Source organism: Hirundo rustica, chromosome 6, assembly GCF_015227805.2.
Source record: "Hirundo rustica isolate bHirRus1 chromosome 6, bHirRus1.pri.v3, whole genome shotgun sequence".
In the NCBI taxonomy this organism is placed as follows: domain Eukaryota; kingdom Metazoa; phylum Chordata; class Aves; order Passeriformes; family Hirundinidae; genus Hirundo; species Hirundo rustica.
The window spans coordinates 23,064,184-23,080,935 of NC_053455.1; the positions used below are offsets into that span (position 1 = coordinate 23,064,184).

General features: G+C 40.1%; 1 protein-coding gene across 8 annotated transcripts in view; it reads right to left on the bottom strand.

The window, feature by feature from the left end:
- Positions 1-16,752, bottom strand: part of TTLL5 (tubulin tyrosine ligase like 5) — a 122,835-nt gene that overhangs the window by 23,468 nt on the left and 82,615 nt on the right. For all 8 annotated transcript variants that reach the window (XR_005701179.2, XM_040065934.1, XM_040065930.1 and 5 more), the window contains one exon: positions 1,154-1,328. Coding sequence is in view for 7 of the 8 variants with exons in the window: in XM_040065934.1 (XP_039921868.1) it covers positions 1,154-1,328 (175 nt within the window). In the remaining variant the exon portion in view is untranslated. The remainder of the gene's footprint in view (positions 1-1,153; positions 1,329-16,752) is intronic.

The following is a 16,752-nucleotide window of genomic DNA, read 5'->3' on the forward strand; positions in this document are numbered from 1 at the left end:
TGTTCAGCAAGCAGTTTCCTTCATTAATGTCAAACTCAGTGCAGCTGAGTCCTGCAGCATGGCAATAGCCTCAATACAGCAACTTCAAAATGCTTGGCTCAGAAGGAGAAGGGAGGGAGAGAAAGGCGGGGGAACTTTGTGGGGGTGAGAGGAGGTTTAACAAAGAATCATTTTAACAGAAACTCCTGAGTAATGGCTCTGCCCCAAGCCAAGAATAACATCAGCTCAATGTCAGCAGTTAGAAGAGGGCTCAGCCAGGCCCCATGGCCAGCTCCAGCCTCCTCACAGGCACAAGCCAGTTTATGGCCCTTTCCAGAGCTCATGAGCAGCCACATCTGCCCACCCAGAGCCCAGTGGACAGAGATGAAAGGAAGATCTTCTGTGCAGAGGGGGAGCAAGAACACTGTAGGTAAGAGAAGCTGAGGATGGAAACTATATGGCTAAGTAAGAGCCTTGAAAGAAGGAGACCAAGGAGCAAAAAAACCAGAAGGGTCTCTCCTTCACGATGCTCCCAGAAAAGGATGAGGGCAATTTGCCTATAACCTATTCTCAAGGACCCTGACTAATGAATCATCTGCTTCACAGGAGGGAGAGTGGGTGTCCAGACCTCCATGTGTTATGTCTGTTCATGGGAGTCCAGTCATGCCAGACTGCTAATAAACAGCTCCCTGCTATTGGAGACCAAGCTGTTTTGAATGAGGGTTTGTTCACCCAAAGGCTTCTTTCCTTCTAGCAGGGAAGCCTTTTGGACATCATTCAAGTCTCTCTCTCTCTCTAATAACAAAGTAATGTAACAAGTGTATCAATTAAGTCATTATAACCTTGAAAGATACTCCTGGCAGAATGAAAATACTGTTCCAGATATAGTGGTCCACCTTTGCCATCTAGGAGTCATCCAGAACATCAATAATACAAGCCCTTTTTCAGGTTTCCTCCAGTTCTTAAGATGTCAAGGTAATGGAAGAAGCTACTGGGAACCACAGTATCAAAATGCTATCAAAGTCACTGCAGGTAATACTGGTTTTGTTGCAATCCACTTTAAGAGCTACTTCCTTCCCAAAATCTCTGCCGTATGTACTGTCTCTGGGTTTGTTCTGCACATTGAAGGCTCAGTCAGCACTGCTACAACCCAGACAGGATTTTTTTGCGTTACCTGTTGCCGTGCTTGGTTTTGCTCCACCAGCTGTCTTGCCTGAAGTTTCTGCTGCTGAAGTTGCTGCACAGCAAACTGAAGCTGATAGCTGGGATGTGCCAGAGGACCCCGTGTCACCTTGTAGACGTTGTTCTCCATCTCTCCTTCCAAGGCAAAATGGTGATTCTCTGGAGCCCTGAGGAAAAGAGCCATCATGTTTTCACCATTCTGCATATAAGGACTCCTGCCTATAAGGCACTGCTGCTTCCAAAAAATCTGTTAATATTTAGCCAGCTATGAACATGTATTAAGTGGCTTTAACAAGTACAACACCCGCTAAAGGTGCCATGTGCCAACTGCTTCCTGCTAAGCACTTTCTTGAATATAGGCTGAAACTATGTTACTAGACATTCTCTTGAGGAAAAAAAAAGGAAAGGATAATAAAACCTCTAAACTGAACGTCCCTGTGGCTGATTAGCATTGAAGATAGGCAGAATAGCAGCAGTAAAAAAGCTGATTCCCATCACTAATGAGATAATTATTTATTTGATTTGTAGAGGCCTTAATACAGTAACACAAGGCTTATACTAAGCACATACATGCTGCAGTGACAATGGAAAAGAAACAGACATGAAGTACAACATCCAGAGAGGACAAAAGGACTGGTTGGATGAGGTTGGAACTAGGATACATATTGACTCCACACAGATACAATCCAAAAGGCCTGAGGGGAGTGAGATAGGCTCATTTCTTTCATCCTCAGAGAAATGCAAGCTTTTCTTTGAGGACAAAAGGCCTCCTGCAAAGAGACAGGAAGCTCTTACAGCCCAGGCTTACATGGTAGGAGTTCAGCTGTGGCCTGCAACATGATAAGTACCAACAGAAGCTCGCCAGCTTGCTTTGAAGTTTGTAAGCCTCGGCGAGAAGGCAGCACCAACACACTTCTACACAAGGCTGAGGGGCTTTGCAGAGAGCAGGTGGCAGACTGACAGGACCACGAGGTGTCCTGAAGAGGCTACGGCCCAGCAATTCACACATTCTGTGCTCACACGACAGATGTATGACCCACTGAATCCTGACACTGGCTAATATAACCCTCAAGCCTCAATGCCTGAGCTTCCCAACTATCTGTTGATCTCTGACATGTTTCTCTCAGCCACTCCTTCCAAATATTTCCTCTGGATTCCCAGGAAATATAAGGGAAGTCTGCCCTATCTACATCATACATAAATGGGACGTAAAAGATAATTGGTGTCTTTCACGCCACGATTTGGAGTGGAGGTCACAGTTTTGGCAAGGGAGTTAACTGCAATCTGTTTGCTTCAGGACCCGATCAAAACTTACAACCTAGATTCTTTAAACACAACACAGCTTGCCTTGAGTGTAATTCTCCTTCCCCTAAAAGTTTTGTCATTGCAAACCCTTAAAATATTCAGAAATAAGAGAATTCACTCAAGCACTCTTTAAGCTATTGATTCAAGTTATATTATTAATTCTAGAAACTAACATCTGTTCCAACTCCTCCCATATCTTCTTCAAGCTCAGAACCTGAAATACATAAAATTTATCCTTTGATCCAAAAGAATGGTTATGAAGCTCAGGATTGAGTGATTATTTCTAAAATGTAACAGCCAAGACAAAATGGAGGAGACGAAACTGATATAAACAAAAACTCCACTAAAACTGGACCTGCCAATAGCCAGATTTTGTGCCACAGAGATAATGTGCAATGACTGCAGTCTGCAGTACTGTGTGGCCCACTGTCTAAATGGCAACCTTTTAGTAACATTTCCCTGAATCTTCTTTCTTTTGTTTTGAGATATCTAGCAAAGGATTAACTGTTATGGAATTACAAATACTTAAGTCTGACTTTTTAAAAGTGCACCGAGATTGCTGCCTTTCTTCAACTTTTGTCCAATTCAATGAGGTCTCAAATTCTTTCATTGGGTTTCTAACTTGCTTTAACTCATGTTTTCCGTTTCAACCAATATACTGGACATAATATTGCCCAGGTAAACTTGGCTTATATTACCCAGGAAAGCACTGTTGAAACTACATTATTAAACCTTTAGGAAAAAACAAATTTAAAAACACCAAACAAAACCACATAACTTTGGCTAAGATTTTTTTGCAGCACAATCTTGTACACAACTCCCTGTGGTTCCAACACCTTCTCTTCACATGATAAAACAAGACAACACTTACTTTTTTTCTAGACACTATATTGAAAACACTGTTGCCTGCCTAAGCAGATTTTATCCTCATGGCCTGCAGAATCCTTCTGCATCAAATATGCTTCTGTTGGCTTCTAAGGATTTTTCTTACTTACAGACAGAAATCGAAGTAAATGCATTATTCTGCATTTATGCATTATGTTGCAAAACATAACTTCAGCCTTCTATAGTATAAACATACAATACTTGACAACAGAAAGCAAGTGCATTTGCCAGTCTTGGGATCACTTTCATAAAGAAATACTTCACCTGCACTTTTACAGAGTCCCTACCTAACATGTTATCAAGTGCTGATATTACATCTCAGGCAATGTTTGCCCTGGTGCAGAACAGGCTTAGGATCTGAGGCTCAATATACTGCTGCCAGAGACACGCTCCCGTTCTCAGTCTGTTTGCCATGCTCACGGGAATGCATCACGCAGCATCTCCTATTCTCAGTCTCTGCCCGTTGGATGATTTATCAAAACATGACAACACTTTAGCACCCTGAAGCAGAAATTAGTTCTGCCTAAGGAAATTACAACAGGTTCAGCACCATAATGAAGGCTGCAAAACAGCTGTAGAGGACCTCACACCTTAATGGATATTAAAGAGTTCACTTGTTAGGGAGACTGTATAAATACCCCAAACCAAATTAAAAGCTTTCTCAAAACTTACACTGTTTTAGGCAAAGCCAAAAATAACCAGGAAAAAACCTCCACACCCCTAATGGAAATGAGGATTGTAGAGTCAGTACTGACAGACCTGCTTGTTTTCAATTCAGGATTATTGCTTGAACACTAATGATTGAATATTCATTTCTTCACATGTACAATCAACAGATTTAGGCACAGATGCACACACATGCAAATAGGAAACAGAAATTCCTGCCTGTGCCACCAGAAAAGATTTGGTTTCATTCTGTCAGCCAGGCTGGTTGTGAGCAATCTTCTCACAGCTTGCTCAGAATTATTTATGAGTTGCTTAGTTTAGAGACCTGGCCAGGATTCAGGCCTTCACTATGCACAGGAAATCTCAGCCTTTGGCATTATGGCCCATCCTTTGTAAGCAAGATTCTGTCCTTCCAGCGGCTCTTCAGGCTACTCAGTGTTTTTGGCAAGAAACCCTCTGTGTTCCTTTCTTTCAACTGTAGTTTTTATAAAGGCTGGGCCAGAATTCTCTCTTCCAAATCACTGACAGCATAAAACCTCTCTGCTGCAGTTTTTTTGTACCACAAAAGATACAAGTTTGATTGTGCGACTATTTTCAACAAATCACTATGTGATTATGATTGGGATCCAGTCCAAAAGGGCTAAAACACCATACATTCATCTCCAGGTTTTCTGGTTCCAAACTACCTTTCTACTCTAACTCCCTTTTCCAATTTGTTAGCTCTTTTCTAATGTAAGCAACCTTTATGCAATCAACTAATTACATCCCGACTAGAAACTAATGTCAGTGTACTAAAATACTAACTACTAATAAAATGTTAATGCATTTTTTCATTGATTACAGAAAAAAAAAGTGTCTATGAAATCCAGTCTCCATACAGAAGGGATGTGATTATCAGCTCTTATAAGAAAGGAGAGAGCTGGCTTCTGTTTCCATTTCAAAAGAATTTGAAGAGAAGTCCAAGGATTGACGTTGTCTACAAGACCAGACCCTAGAACACCAGTCACTGAGGATCTCATAGTTACAAAGAACTACAGGACAAACAGCAGTCTCTACTAAAAGAATGACACATCAGGCTTACATTTATATTTCAACTGAAGCCTTCTTCCAATGGCACAGCTGGGCACATGCTTGATAGCAATTCCTATGTGGCAGGCAACAATACCAATTCATGAAGTACACTGGTGTTCTCCATATATCACTCACTAAGAAGGCACTTTTGAAATACTTGAAAAGTGTCTATATCCCATTGAAAGGCAATGCAAACTAGGCTCAAATTACTGTGTAAATGAAGCTTCAGCATTTACGAAGAATATTCCTCTGTTTAACCCCGCTTAGTTTGTGAGAACCGATAGGATCAGAGCAGAAATCCATATGTCTGGAGATATAGTAAACTGAAAAAATAATTATTTTCCTTCTAAAGAAGGAAACAAGCTGACAATGAAAGTACTTTGCATCCTTTCCTATAAAGGCTGGAGCTAAGGAGGAGCAAGAACCATTGCTGACAATAAGGGAACCCAGTGCATTTAAAAATCAGTGCTCCCACCTTGCCATAGACTGCAAGACAACGTTGGGCAGCAGTTTCTTTCCCACAGGGCATTCGGATGGTATGACAAGTCTAGGAAGTTTTCAGTACAAATCCTTGGTGAGCACCAGCTGCTAGAAAGTAGTTGGCATAGTAACTAATGATTTTGTCTAGTGTGGCAGCTCCCAGCATCCTGCTGACTTATGCTCAGGCACTCAGAAAAACACAGAACATTTTCTTTGGCACACTACATGCTTCTTCCATCCCTAACAATAGGTCCTAGATTGGGGCTGGCTACAGAGCAATGATAAACAGTGTGGGATGAAGCCCAGGACGCTGGGGTCCTGGCTGGGATGCAGGAGTTTTGGGCCTCTCACTTGCCTCGAGGCCTTTCTTTGTCTTTCTTCCTCTTTCCTTCCCCTCAGCTTCAAAAGCAATAAATTAAAAACTGAAAAACAGAGCAACCAGTCTTTGAGAATGGTTCACTCCTGGCCTCTGCTGTTATCAGGCGTGTCCATGAAAGAGTGACTTTGGTGCAGTTTAGTCAGCAAGAGTGTACATTTTAGCAAGGACTGTAGCTCTGATTGCCGGAACATGCAAGCCTCTAAAAATCTCCTGCTTTGTAACATAGCATGAGCTGTGTTACAAAGGTAAAGAAAAATAGTTTCACAAAACACCAAGGAGCGAACAAAGCATTTTGAATATTCCTAAAAGAGCTGAGCCTGGGATTCTGGAGATCTGAGGCACTGGGAGCTGTCCAGAACTTACCGTGGTACAGGTACTTGAAGATCAGGAAGGGGCAGGAAGCAATTGGCCTAGATAAAGTGAGGATGCCATCACCTGACATGCAATCTACTTTTGTACTCTTCAAGAGAAGCTAAGGAACAGCCTCTAAAGTTAATGAGCAGCTTTTTAAGCCTACATTGGTACAATAAACTTGCAGAACTGCATTTCAGGTTCAAATTCTGTTCAAACTGAAAAGTACAGTCTCCCATGGTAGATGTGGTGTAGAGATGCAGGAGAGTTTCTGCCACAGACCATCAATCAAAACTTTCCTGTTACTGATGAGGCACCATGAACTAGTTTCAGCCTTAGTTCTTCAGTTCCCCCTTTTCCCAGCAGTTCAAGCTACTTTTGCCTACAAAAGAGGATCTTACCATCAGAATATTTGTGTCACAGAAGATGAAGAGAAAACAGAAGATGTATAATATCCATGTGCAAAACGTTAGGAATGAGTTGGTTTAGGCAAAAACCATGAAAAATTGTTTAACTACAATTTTCAAATCCATTCACAGGTTAACTGTAAGAACTACCAGAGGCACAATTCAAGCATTCCAAAACATTTTAATATGCATAATATCTAGCAAATGTCAGGAGTCCCCCTGTGCTATTCTCACAATTCCCCCTTTCAGCTGAGAGAACTGATACTGTTCTAAGAATTTTACTCAGAAACAAATACGTGAGCAAGAGCATCCAGCTTATCTCCTTGTGGTGCTGGATCAACGCGCTTCAGTGGCTGTAGGAGTCCGTGTGTCACACTCAGCTGCACAACTACACAAGCAAGTATGCATTCAACATCAAGAATCTCCCCCAACATTACCAATTAAACTTAAATTTTCACTGTTTTATTACATGACATCCCTCTTATTTCAGGACTAAACCTTCACTAATAGAAATATGCCTCCTTTGAGCCCAACCAGCCTTGGCACACTTAGCTCTCTTCTTTTTCCTCAGCTCAGTCCCTTCTGGCCTTGATTGCACATTGCTTTTCCGTGAACTTTTTCCACTTCATTATTCCAGATGTGCATGCACAATAGCTATACAAGGAAAGCCCACTGCCTTTTCACTCCTTCACTTTTTTTCAACAACTACTATCAAAGTCCACAGGCTTCCTTCTTTTCTGCTCTGTGTTGCTGGATAATTTATTTCCTGCTCCCTAGCTTCTGAAAATTATTCTTGCTGTTTACTCGCCATTGATAAACCTGGGTTATGGAAGGTAAGTGTTTTCTTATAACAAAGGCAATGCGGATCAGGAATTAAGTGCCTTTTACATCCCAGGTCTCCATATACGGCCAAGCCCATGAGTGTTAAGTGTCTAATCTGCTAGGTTAGAAATGAGGTGCATCCAAACAGCCTTCTGATAGTCTAGGAGGGGGAGGTCAGCATGAGATTATGGAAATGATTTTATGGAAAACCTCTTCAGGAAAGGCCTAATCTCTCTCAGCTACTCTTGGATTTAACTGGCATTATCAATCAGAAGCACTAAACGCGGCAGTCTCAGCAAATTAAATCAAATATTTACCCTTCAGTGGAGACAATTTTTGCTGGGCCCCTAGTAGTAGCATCCTTGGCTTCATGCCTGTTACAAAATACTGTCAGTCTCTCTGATCTGGGGAATACTTGGCAGGTAAACAACTCTTTTTTTTTTTTTTTTTCCTTCTCTTTACACACGGCAGCTCTGAAATTCACTAGCAGAAAGGCTGAATCAAGAAGATAACCAACAGCCAGCTGACTGCAAAGTTCAATGTGTTCATCCAAAGGTAACTGAACATATCTCCTACAAGTGATCTAGACTAACAAAATCACACAGCCCTTCTACCCTCAGTTAGTGCAAACACAGGGTTGAGCTTTACTGAGTGGAAGGCTCTTCTGGCTTCATGTTTCTTGCACGTATTTCCACACCTGCAAACACAGTTAGAGCCTGCAAAACTATTTTAACAGCAAGACATATATACAGTAAGACTAAAACAGAAACCTGGTATCATTTTGCTGTCATAAGGAAGTTTTGGGGACGATTACCCACTAAACTCTGACATACAACTGCCTGAACTGTGTTGTGTGGTCCCACATACCCTACCTCCCATTTAAAAATATTAATTAATTAAGGAAGTCTAGACAGAGCAGGGTGGACCCAACTAATTTACCTCACTGTACCATCTGGATCTGCTTTTATTAAGGTAAGTAATTTAGACTAAGAACCATCTTAAATTTGATCACTTATCCTAGTCCAGGCAGACTTTCTGGTGTGACTATACACACTTCACAGAATCCAAAGTACCAGAAAATTACATGCAGTATTGCACCATTTATAGGTGGGAAAGGTACTCCTCACTGAGGAGGTTCCACTGTAAAAGGCTAGCATGAATCAAGTGGACCAATTTGATGAACATGAGTTGTAATAACATTCTTCTACTTTCTCTCTTTCACAGTAGACAAGTTTATTGAAAACCAAACTGAAAAAGACTTACAGGCTATTTATTTCTAGACATAAACCCTTTTTTAGTGCTTTATGCAAGCAGATTTTGCATTTTAGGGGTGGAGAGCAGCAGTAGCACACTAGGATGAAAACAGTAAATGGGCAATGTTATCTGTCTAGAATATGCTTTTGTCTGAGCTTGTAATTAAAGTCACCAATCTCCCCTGAAAACCCAAACCCATACTCCTTTACCTCTCTCTAGAGAGGCAGGGGTTAAGTCAGGACCACTACATTAGCCCTGCACCCTATAATGCCTTTGAAAAGCCGCTCATAGAGTTTACAGGGAAAGAGTGAGGCTGTAGCTGCTGTCCCAGCCAACATTTGGTTCCTATTACAGTGAATAAATCTCCCCCTCCTCCTTTTCTTTTCTTACCCCCTTTTTATATTTAAAGTCCATCAAACACATTTTTTTCCCTTTCATATTTTCCATTAAGCTTCCTCCTGCGTAAGCTTTCCCGGAGTGTGGTGCTCTTTGCTGTATGTGCTCAAGCAGCAGCTGCAAGATCCCAAAGTAAGAAAATGGGGAATGAAGAAAGCAGCTCAGGCTTCTCTTTAAACCCCAAGAGGCAAGTGAAAAGTTATGATTGGGCTAAACTGAAATCTAGAGCACTTGAGAAGCATAAACAAACAAACAAAAACCAGGCTGTTGAGTTTTGCAGGGTTAGGATTCATGAGATGGGGGAGAGTACTCAAAGCCCTGCCCCTGTCCAGAGCTAAATGCCCCTGCCACCATCAGAATCCCAAAAGATATAGCACAGGTTGGTGTTACACTAGAGGGCTTTAAGAATTCCTTAGGGTTGAGCTGTCCAGATTCCATACCACTTGAGGCCCAAACAAAATTTTTGTGCCACATGACCAGGTAGTAGAGACATCTCATGCACTTTACTTTGGCTATTTTGTTGTCTAAATGTTAAGTATCTAGTACACTGAAACCTCTAGGTTCCACAAAATTTGCACTGAAATTAATTAAAGCAACTAACTTGGCTTGACAACCAGTACAACTATCACTTTGTTAGATGGTAGATGAAGACTCTCTTATGAGTGCCGCTTAGAGAAAACTTGATAAATCTGGCAGCTTAGATAGTCTGTCTATGGGGACAAAGCAGCTGAAGTATACATCATGATGTCAGCTGAAGCCTAACATCATGACTATACATTTCAAGAATTATAGCCAGATAAGAGATCTTCACAAAAGAAGCAATGCCTCTACACTTATAATCTATATGCCTAAAGGGAAGGCTAGCATCTATTCTGCACTTCCTGAGCAAACACCTACAAATTCACCACATCAGGGATTGTGGAAAGTGTCACTTGAAAGCCAGCTGGCCAGTTATATCAAGATAAATGTTCCAGGTAAAAGAGGAAGAGAAACAGCACAGCATCAGTAAGATGCATCTGCTGTGCTACCATTCAGTAACACAGCTGAAGCTGTAAAACATCTAGCTGCTGAAATAAAGTAAAAGATGACAAAAACAAACCAAAATGAAAACTGAAGGCCACTTTTCTGGGTCCTTGATGTGAGGCAGGAGGCTTGTGGTTAATAGTCTCTTTTTTCTGAGTAATTCCCCAAGCACTGATACAAGGGCAAAGTAAAGGTCCTAAAGAGACCTCTACCATTACACAACTGAATTTTATCAACCTACATCCAATGTAATGAAGCTTCATTAGCTTCCCAATAAAAAGACTGGCACAGTCCCCAAGCCTGACAATGCTCACATGCTTGCCAGAGTGATGCCTCTAGCACTCTTATCTGCCCTATGTTAGAAACAGAATTCCATATGTATATATAGTTTCTGCTATCCTCATCCCTCTAGTGGACTTCTGTAAGCTAACAAGGTATAACACAAAATAGACTGTATCTGAGAGTGATCCCACTTGTTAAACTGAATGTTTTTCCTCCTCAGGTTCCTTTTGCAGTTGGTTTATGCTGGAGCTAAGGGAGAATTCTTTTACCTCCACCTCCTGTACAAAGATCGACTCACCTGCTGTGGCTCCCTGAACATTTAGCAATGGACTAGAGGAAAAAGTGACTATGTCTGTTACAGCACACACTTCCTCAAGTCTATAACCAAATAGTTACATAAAATATAATCGGGGGATGTTGGTAGAATGTGCTCAGATACACAATCTAGCATGGGTTGTTACCTATTGAAGAAGCTGGCCCAGTGACTATATGCTGCACAGGCAAGAGCATCCTATCCCACACATTGCAGGAAATTTAAAAAATACAATAAAAAAAGCTACTTATACAGGGACCATAGACAGATACTATCATGATATAGACTTTCAACCAGCCTAAGAACAGCATGGCACACTGACACCAAAGCAACACCAGGGGTATGGTGCTACCTGTTTCACAGCCTTTTTTTCTTTTTTTTTTTTTTTAATCATCACTGCAAGCCTCATTGATGGCAACAAAATACTGTATTTGCATTGTAAAAAGTAAGTGCTATTTTTCCCTCATTCCACCCAGCTTCCTCAGAGGTAACGGACGGTGCTTTACAAAAGTGCTTATTATTTCAACCAAGGTAGCATAAATTCTTAGGAATTATTTTCTCAGGCCAAAAGTGACAGAAGTTTTCCAGGTCTGTAGTGTTCCTTCTAAGAATCCTCAAGAGACACCCTATCTGGAGGAAACTACTTTTCAGAAAAGAGCAAATATGTTGTGTTTTGGTGATAGCTAAAATGCAGCCTAAGAAAAAACTTCAGAACAGAATGTCAAGTTCAATATTGATTTAGGTGTTATTGATTTTTAATATGGGAAGAGAAAAAAAACTTAGAAATTCTATAGCCAGCACTAAAACAAAGATGAAAACTGATAGTGTCATTTCCTTCCCAAAAATTTCTATGTATTTGTCCCCCTTTATTGCCTGGGTGATGACACACCAGAATCGTATTATAAAGACCAGCAAGAAAAGACGAGAAAGGCTTGTATTTATTTATACAGCCTTACTGGGAAAAGCTAGTACTGCAGAGCAAGAATCTCCCCATACTTTTGGACTTTGTCCTCCAGAGATAAATACTGAAGTGTATTGCCTTGCCAAAATAGACCATTCCAGTTCAGCAGAATTTTGGCCTCTTTGTTTTAAACTACACAGAATACAGTCCCCCTTCCACTCCTACCATTGGGATCTATCTGCCTCTTGACCTGAAAACAGAGCTCAGCCTCCAGCATTTCCAGTAAACCAACATTTCAACAAGCAAAATCAGAGAGGCGTTCACATTACCACAAAGAAGTTCAATATTAATAGAATAAATTGAGTGACACCATCTTATTTCTGGCAGTGAAGAGCTAAGTGAGTAAAGGGGAAATTCCCAGTGAACTACCTTCAGCAGAGTGTTGTCTGTTCCTGCTTTAACAGAGACTTTATATGAAGCCTTGGTTCAGCCACTATATTTCCCTGTCTCCTTCAATCCTTACTGGAAAGATGATCCATTCTCTCTAGACTGAGCAAGGAATTCTGGTGCACCATATGTAAATCTCTGCCTATTTTATGTGGTCATTATAGAACAAAAGACTAAAATTACTACAATTATTTTGGAAGCAGATATAAAACAGAAGAGGTGAGGAAGAAGCAATTAGAAAGGCAAAGAAAGCTGAAGTGAAATAGATTTCTTACTCTAACAGACTCAATTAAGTGCAAGGGCCTTCACTGGCATGAGACACAAGGCACTATAACTCAAAGTATAAAATATAACAAAGCAACACTATTGCTAATGCCCATGCTCTTGATTTAATTTAATTTATTTTATTTTCTTCTCTCCATTCTGGCAGTGCAAAGAAGAATACAATGCACGAAGGCTGGGGCCACAAGTGCTGCATAGGACTAAGGCACTATATCTAGCAGCTGCTAAAACAGAACATCAAAGTCTCAGCTCCCTTTGAAAACCCATCAGGCAGGAACCACTCCTCCCCTTCAGCTTCTTTAGGAGCTGGTACATGTAACCACTTCAGTGTGTTTGGCAATTCTACAACCACTTCCAAAACAGGTGGGGCAGTTGAAAATCATGGGATGGCCCCAAATCATTCAGTTGTCTACTTTTTCCCAGAAGGCAGCAACACAAGTGCTGACCAAGAAGGCCAGATGACAGAAAACAATTAACTTTGAGAACAGGAAATTTGTAATTAAACCTCTGAAACTACAGAAAAGGCTCAGGCTTATCTTGGTAAACTGGGTAAACAAAATCTTTCTCCAGGAAACTGATACATCTGATGACAGACCAAGTCTGTCATTAGAGGAAGATGAGTAAAAGCATGTTAAGATAATTACATTGTATAGTACGAGATGAGACAGCACATTTTAAAACACAGTTCCCAAACTTGCCCAGTATTCAATGAAAGATCCCTCTCTGTCAGATCTTGTCTGCATAAGATGTTCAAGTTGCACAAAACTTACTTGATCACTCACTGCCTGAAGTATTTTTTATGAGATTTCTGTCTCTACCTACAACTGTAAGATAGGAGAGAGAGACTGTAAGCACTAATTTTGTTTGCAATACCTAGGAAAAAAGCTTTTAAATTATCTCCATTTGACCAAGCACCTGTATTTGTGACGCTTTCTCCTCCAGTATGGACAGAAAAGTCTGTGATGCAGTTGTGCCAGCTCTGCTGGTCATCCCAGCTGCATACTGTTATCTATCTTTTCCCCTCGGGGTTTGAGAATAGGCATCTAGGAATGGTGCCGTTTCCTTAAAGACACAATTTTGCTGGACTCATTAATGACAGATTTTGGGTAAGCCTTTCAATTGATAGGTCTTTTTGGACTGTATATGGGAGTTGAATATTTCTACCGACTCTGAAAACCAAAAGCCAAGAGTAGGTATCTTCAGAGGAAGTGCAATAGCTTTCATTTGTGGAATTTGCGGTTAAACATGAAAAAAGTTATGCAATCCTATATTCCATTCCAACCCAATCCCTTTTTCTAGTGCCAAAATGAAATTGTTTCCTACAAGTACAGAGAAAATTATATAATTAGTCAGAAACTCCCAGACTCAGGAACACAGATGGGAACCATGGAATCTCTACCCCAGGAATTCCACCAAGTGATTGCATGTAATTCTGAGCATGAACACATCAAAGATGCAGATGCTAATCCCTTAAAAGGGCAGACTAAAATACCCTGGCCACTCATGGAACAATGTCCTTTCAAGACTTCCCTCCTATCATAGATAAGGAATCAAGAAAGGAAAATAACAACAGTGTCCATCAAGGAATCTCCATTATATGCTGCTTTTTTATACTTGATGCCTTTCATGATGTTTCAGCAAATGCTCTAAATAGAGCAGACTCAAAGGCAACAACTGGTACCTTTCAGAGAACATTTATCTGCGGTATAGGCAGGTAAGAGTCCAAACATGGCTTCCAGAAGGCTTGAGATGAAAACAGAAACATTTGCAAAGAGGTTAACCTTCATGTTGTGTATTGTGTTTAAGGCTCTAGAGACCAGTCGGAGTATAAGACAGCAAGAAAGCCCCCACATAAAGGGAAGTGTTAGAAAAAGACTGAAAGTAAATGGCAGGAGTAATCAGTACCTGGTTTTGCTACTAAACAATATGCACCATAAACACCAGAGAGAGACTTTAACAAACAATATACAAATGATGCCTTGTGTAGCAACAAGTATAACAATTCACAATTCATAGTGTTACATGATACCAGGAGTTTAGGCAATTTCAGAGCGAAACATGCAAACAGCAAAATACCCAGCAGTACAGTTCTTTCCCCTTTTGCAGAAATGCTTCTCAGTAATGTCTACACTCATATCCAGAATTTGCAATGCTTCAGAGAATGTAGAATGTTAACTTCTTTTTTTTCCTATTTAGAAAATATCAATAGAGAAAACCTCTGCATTACATGAAGCATAGTCACCTCAAAACAACCTAGAAACTGATGTATAAATTTTGTTCTCTTCATAGTGGAGGATACTTTCATATTTAAATCGTTCACATTATTATCAGCAGCAGGAAAGCGGGATTTCAGAAACAAATGAAAACACGACTGACCTCTGAAAAAAGAAAAATCAGTTACACAAAAAATGTCCTGAACAGAAAAACAAAATATTTAAATGACTAAATTTAAATGATTGGATCCAAGTTTCTTTAAATATACCAGAATAATCCAACTATTAAAACTGAATTTTCAAAATTTTTTACCAGTATCTATTACTTTACTAAATACTTTTAAATGTATTATATGTGCTTATAGAAATTTAAAAAAATAAAATTGTGAACTTTGGTAAGAGAGAAGTTATTATTCCCATTGATTTTTCAGCAAAACTAATTCCATATTAAAATACAGCTCCTCCTTGAGGTTTTTCAGCTTCGAAGAAAGATAAGCAAATTGTCAATATGCAAAACCAAACTCTATGAAAGACAGATGTTCCAAAGAATCTTAATTGGCAGCCTTTGTTGGAATTGTTCCTAAGGGATAAGTCTAAACTTCCCTGATTTTCTGGTAAGGAATTTTGAAAACAGAAGGCTAGGGGGATCACTGATAGTAGAAACCTAAATCTCACTCTCCTGAAGAATATCCTGGAAATATTATACGCAACTCCTTATTGGAAAGGGATTTGCTCCTCAAAGCACTGACTCTTAAGAACAGCAAAGTCTACGAAGAATCACTTTTGGGGCTGACTTTTTGGGCCTGTGCTTAAATATCTCACATACACTGCTGGATTTACTGATTTCTTCACAGAAGATGAGATTGTATTCTCTTTGTCATGTTGACTGCCTGAATGAGAAAGCCTTTAATTGTTGTTCAAATTATGATCCATCCAAAGATATTTACAGGGAAGCTAGAATCTTTAGCATCATGAGCCTGTCAAAGAATCACACCCAAGTGTCTAGAGGAGCTGAGATCAGAAATTTATTGAACAGAACATTCTTTTTAACAAGTTATTTCAAGCTTTTCCTAACACCACAGCTTGAGACGTTTTAAGAAACTGCAATGGGAAGTATAAGTCACTCCACTAAGGAGTACATTGTCTTTAGTAAGTAACAAAAAATTCTCATCTGAAATTCAAAATTTGACTGTGAAAAATTTTTCTGAATTTAGCAACAGTACCAATATATTAAATTCCTAAACTTACTCAATTTCAAGTTTCTGCATCTTCAACTTTTCAAAATGCTAAATGAAGATAAGCTGACACTATCCATCAGCATCTTTATCCCAATATCGAAAAAGAAACAGATGGTCCAGACTTGAGATTTTCTCCTCCTTTTTAGCTGGTCTACCAAACATGAAAATTTTCTCAGCTGAATTTTGAGAAAACTCAAATTTTCAGCACTGAAGATATTCATGGCCCAACCCGGCTAAATTCTTCACAGAGAAGATTCTAATTTTTTTTTTTTTTTTTTTTTTTTTTTCCCCCGTAAATAAAGAAATCTTTATGAATACAAAAGGTTTGGACCAAGGAAGTCACAGCCCTTTTGCTTTAAAGGATGAATCTTGCCCAGGCAAAGTATCCCTGACAGACAGCTGCCAATAGCATGTGCAGCACTGCCAGACCTTTGACTAACTTTTCAGTTAAGTCCCATATGCCAGAGAGCAGAAAGATAGAAAGGGGAGTGGAAGACATGATGAGCCAGATGTAATCTGAAATTTGAGCGAAGAGGCCAAGCAACACAGAATCACAGAACGTCCTGAGTTGGAAGTGACTCACAAGAATCACTGACATCCAACTCCTGGCTGTGCACGGGACACCCCAAGAGTCACACTGTGTGCCCAAGAGTATTGTTCAAACACTCTGGCAGGCTCCCCACTTCCCTGGGGAGCCTGTTCACATGCCCAACCATCCAGCAGAGCTCTCTTAGTTTTAAATTTCTTTTACTAAAGGTTGTTGTCTCAGTGCCAGTTTTAAACAGATTTGAATCAGCCAGGCTGGCCTGGCATCTCCCCACCTGGTTTGCTGTGAACAGTTCTTGGATAAGAAATATTCATAAAAATGCCATGTGT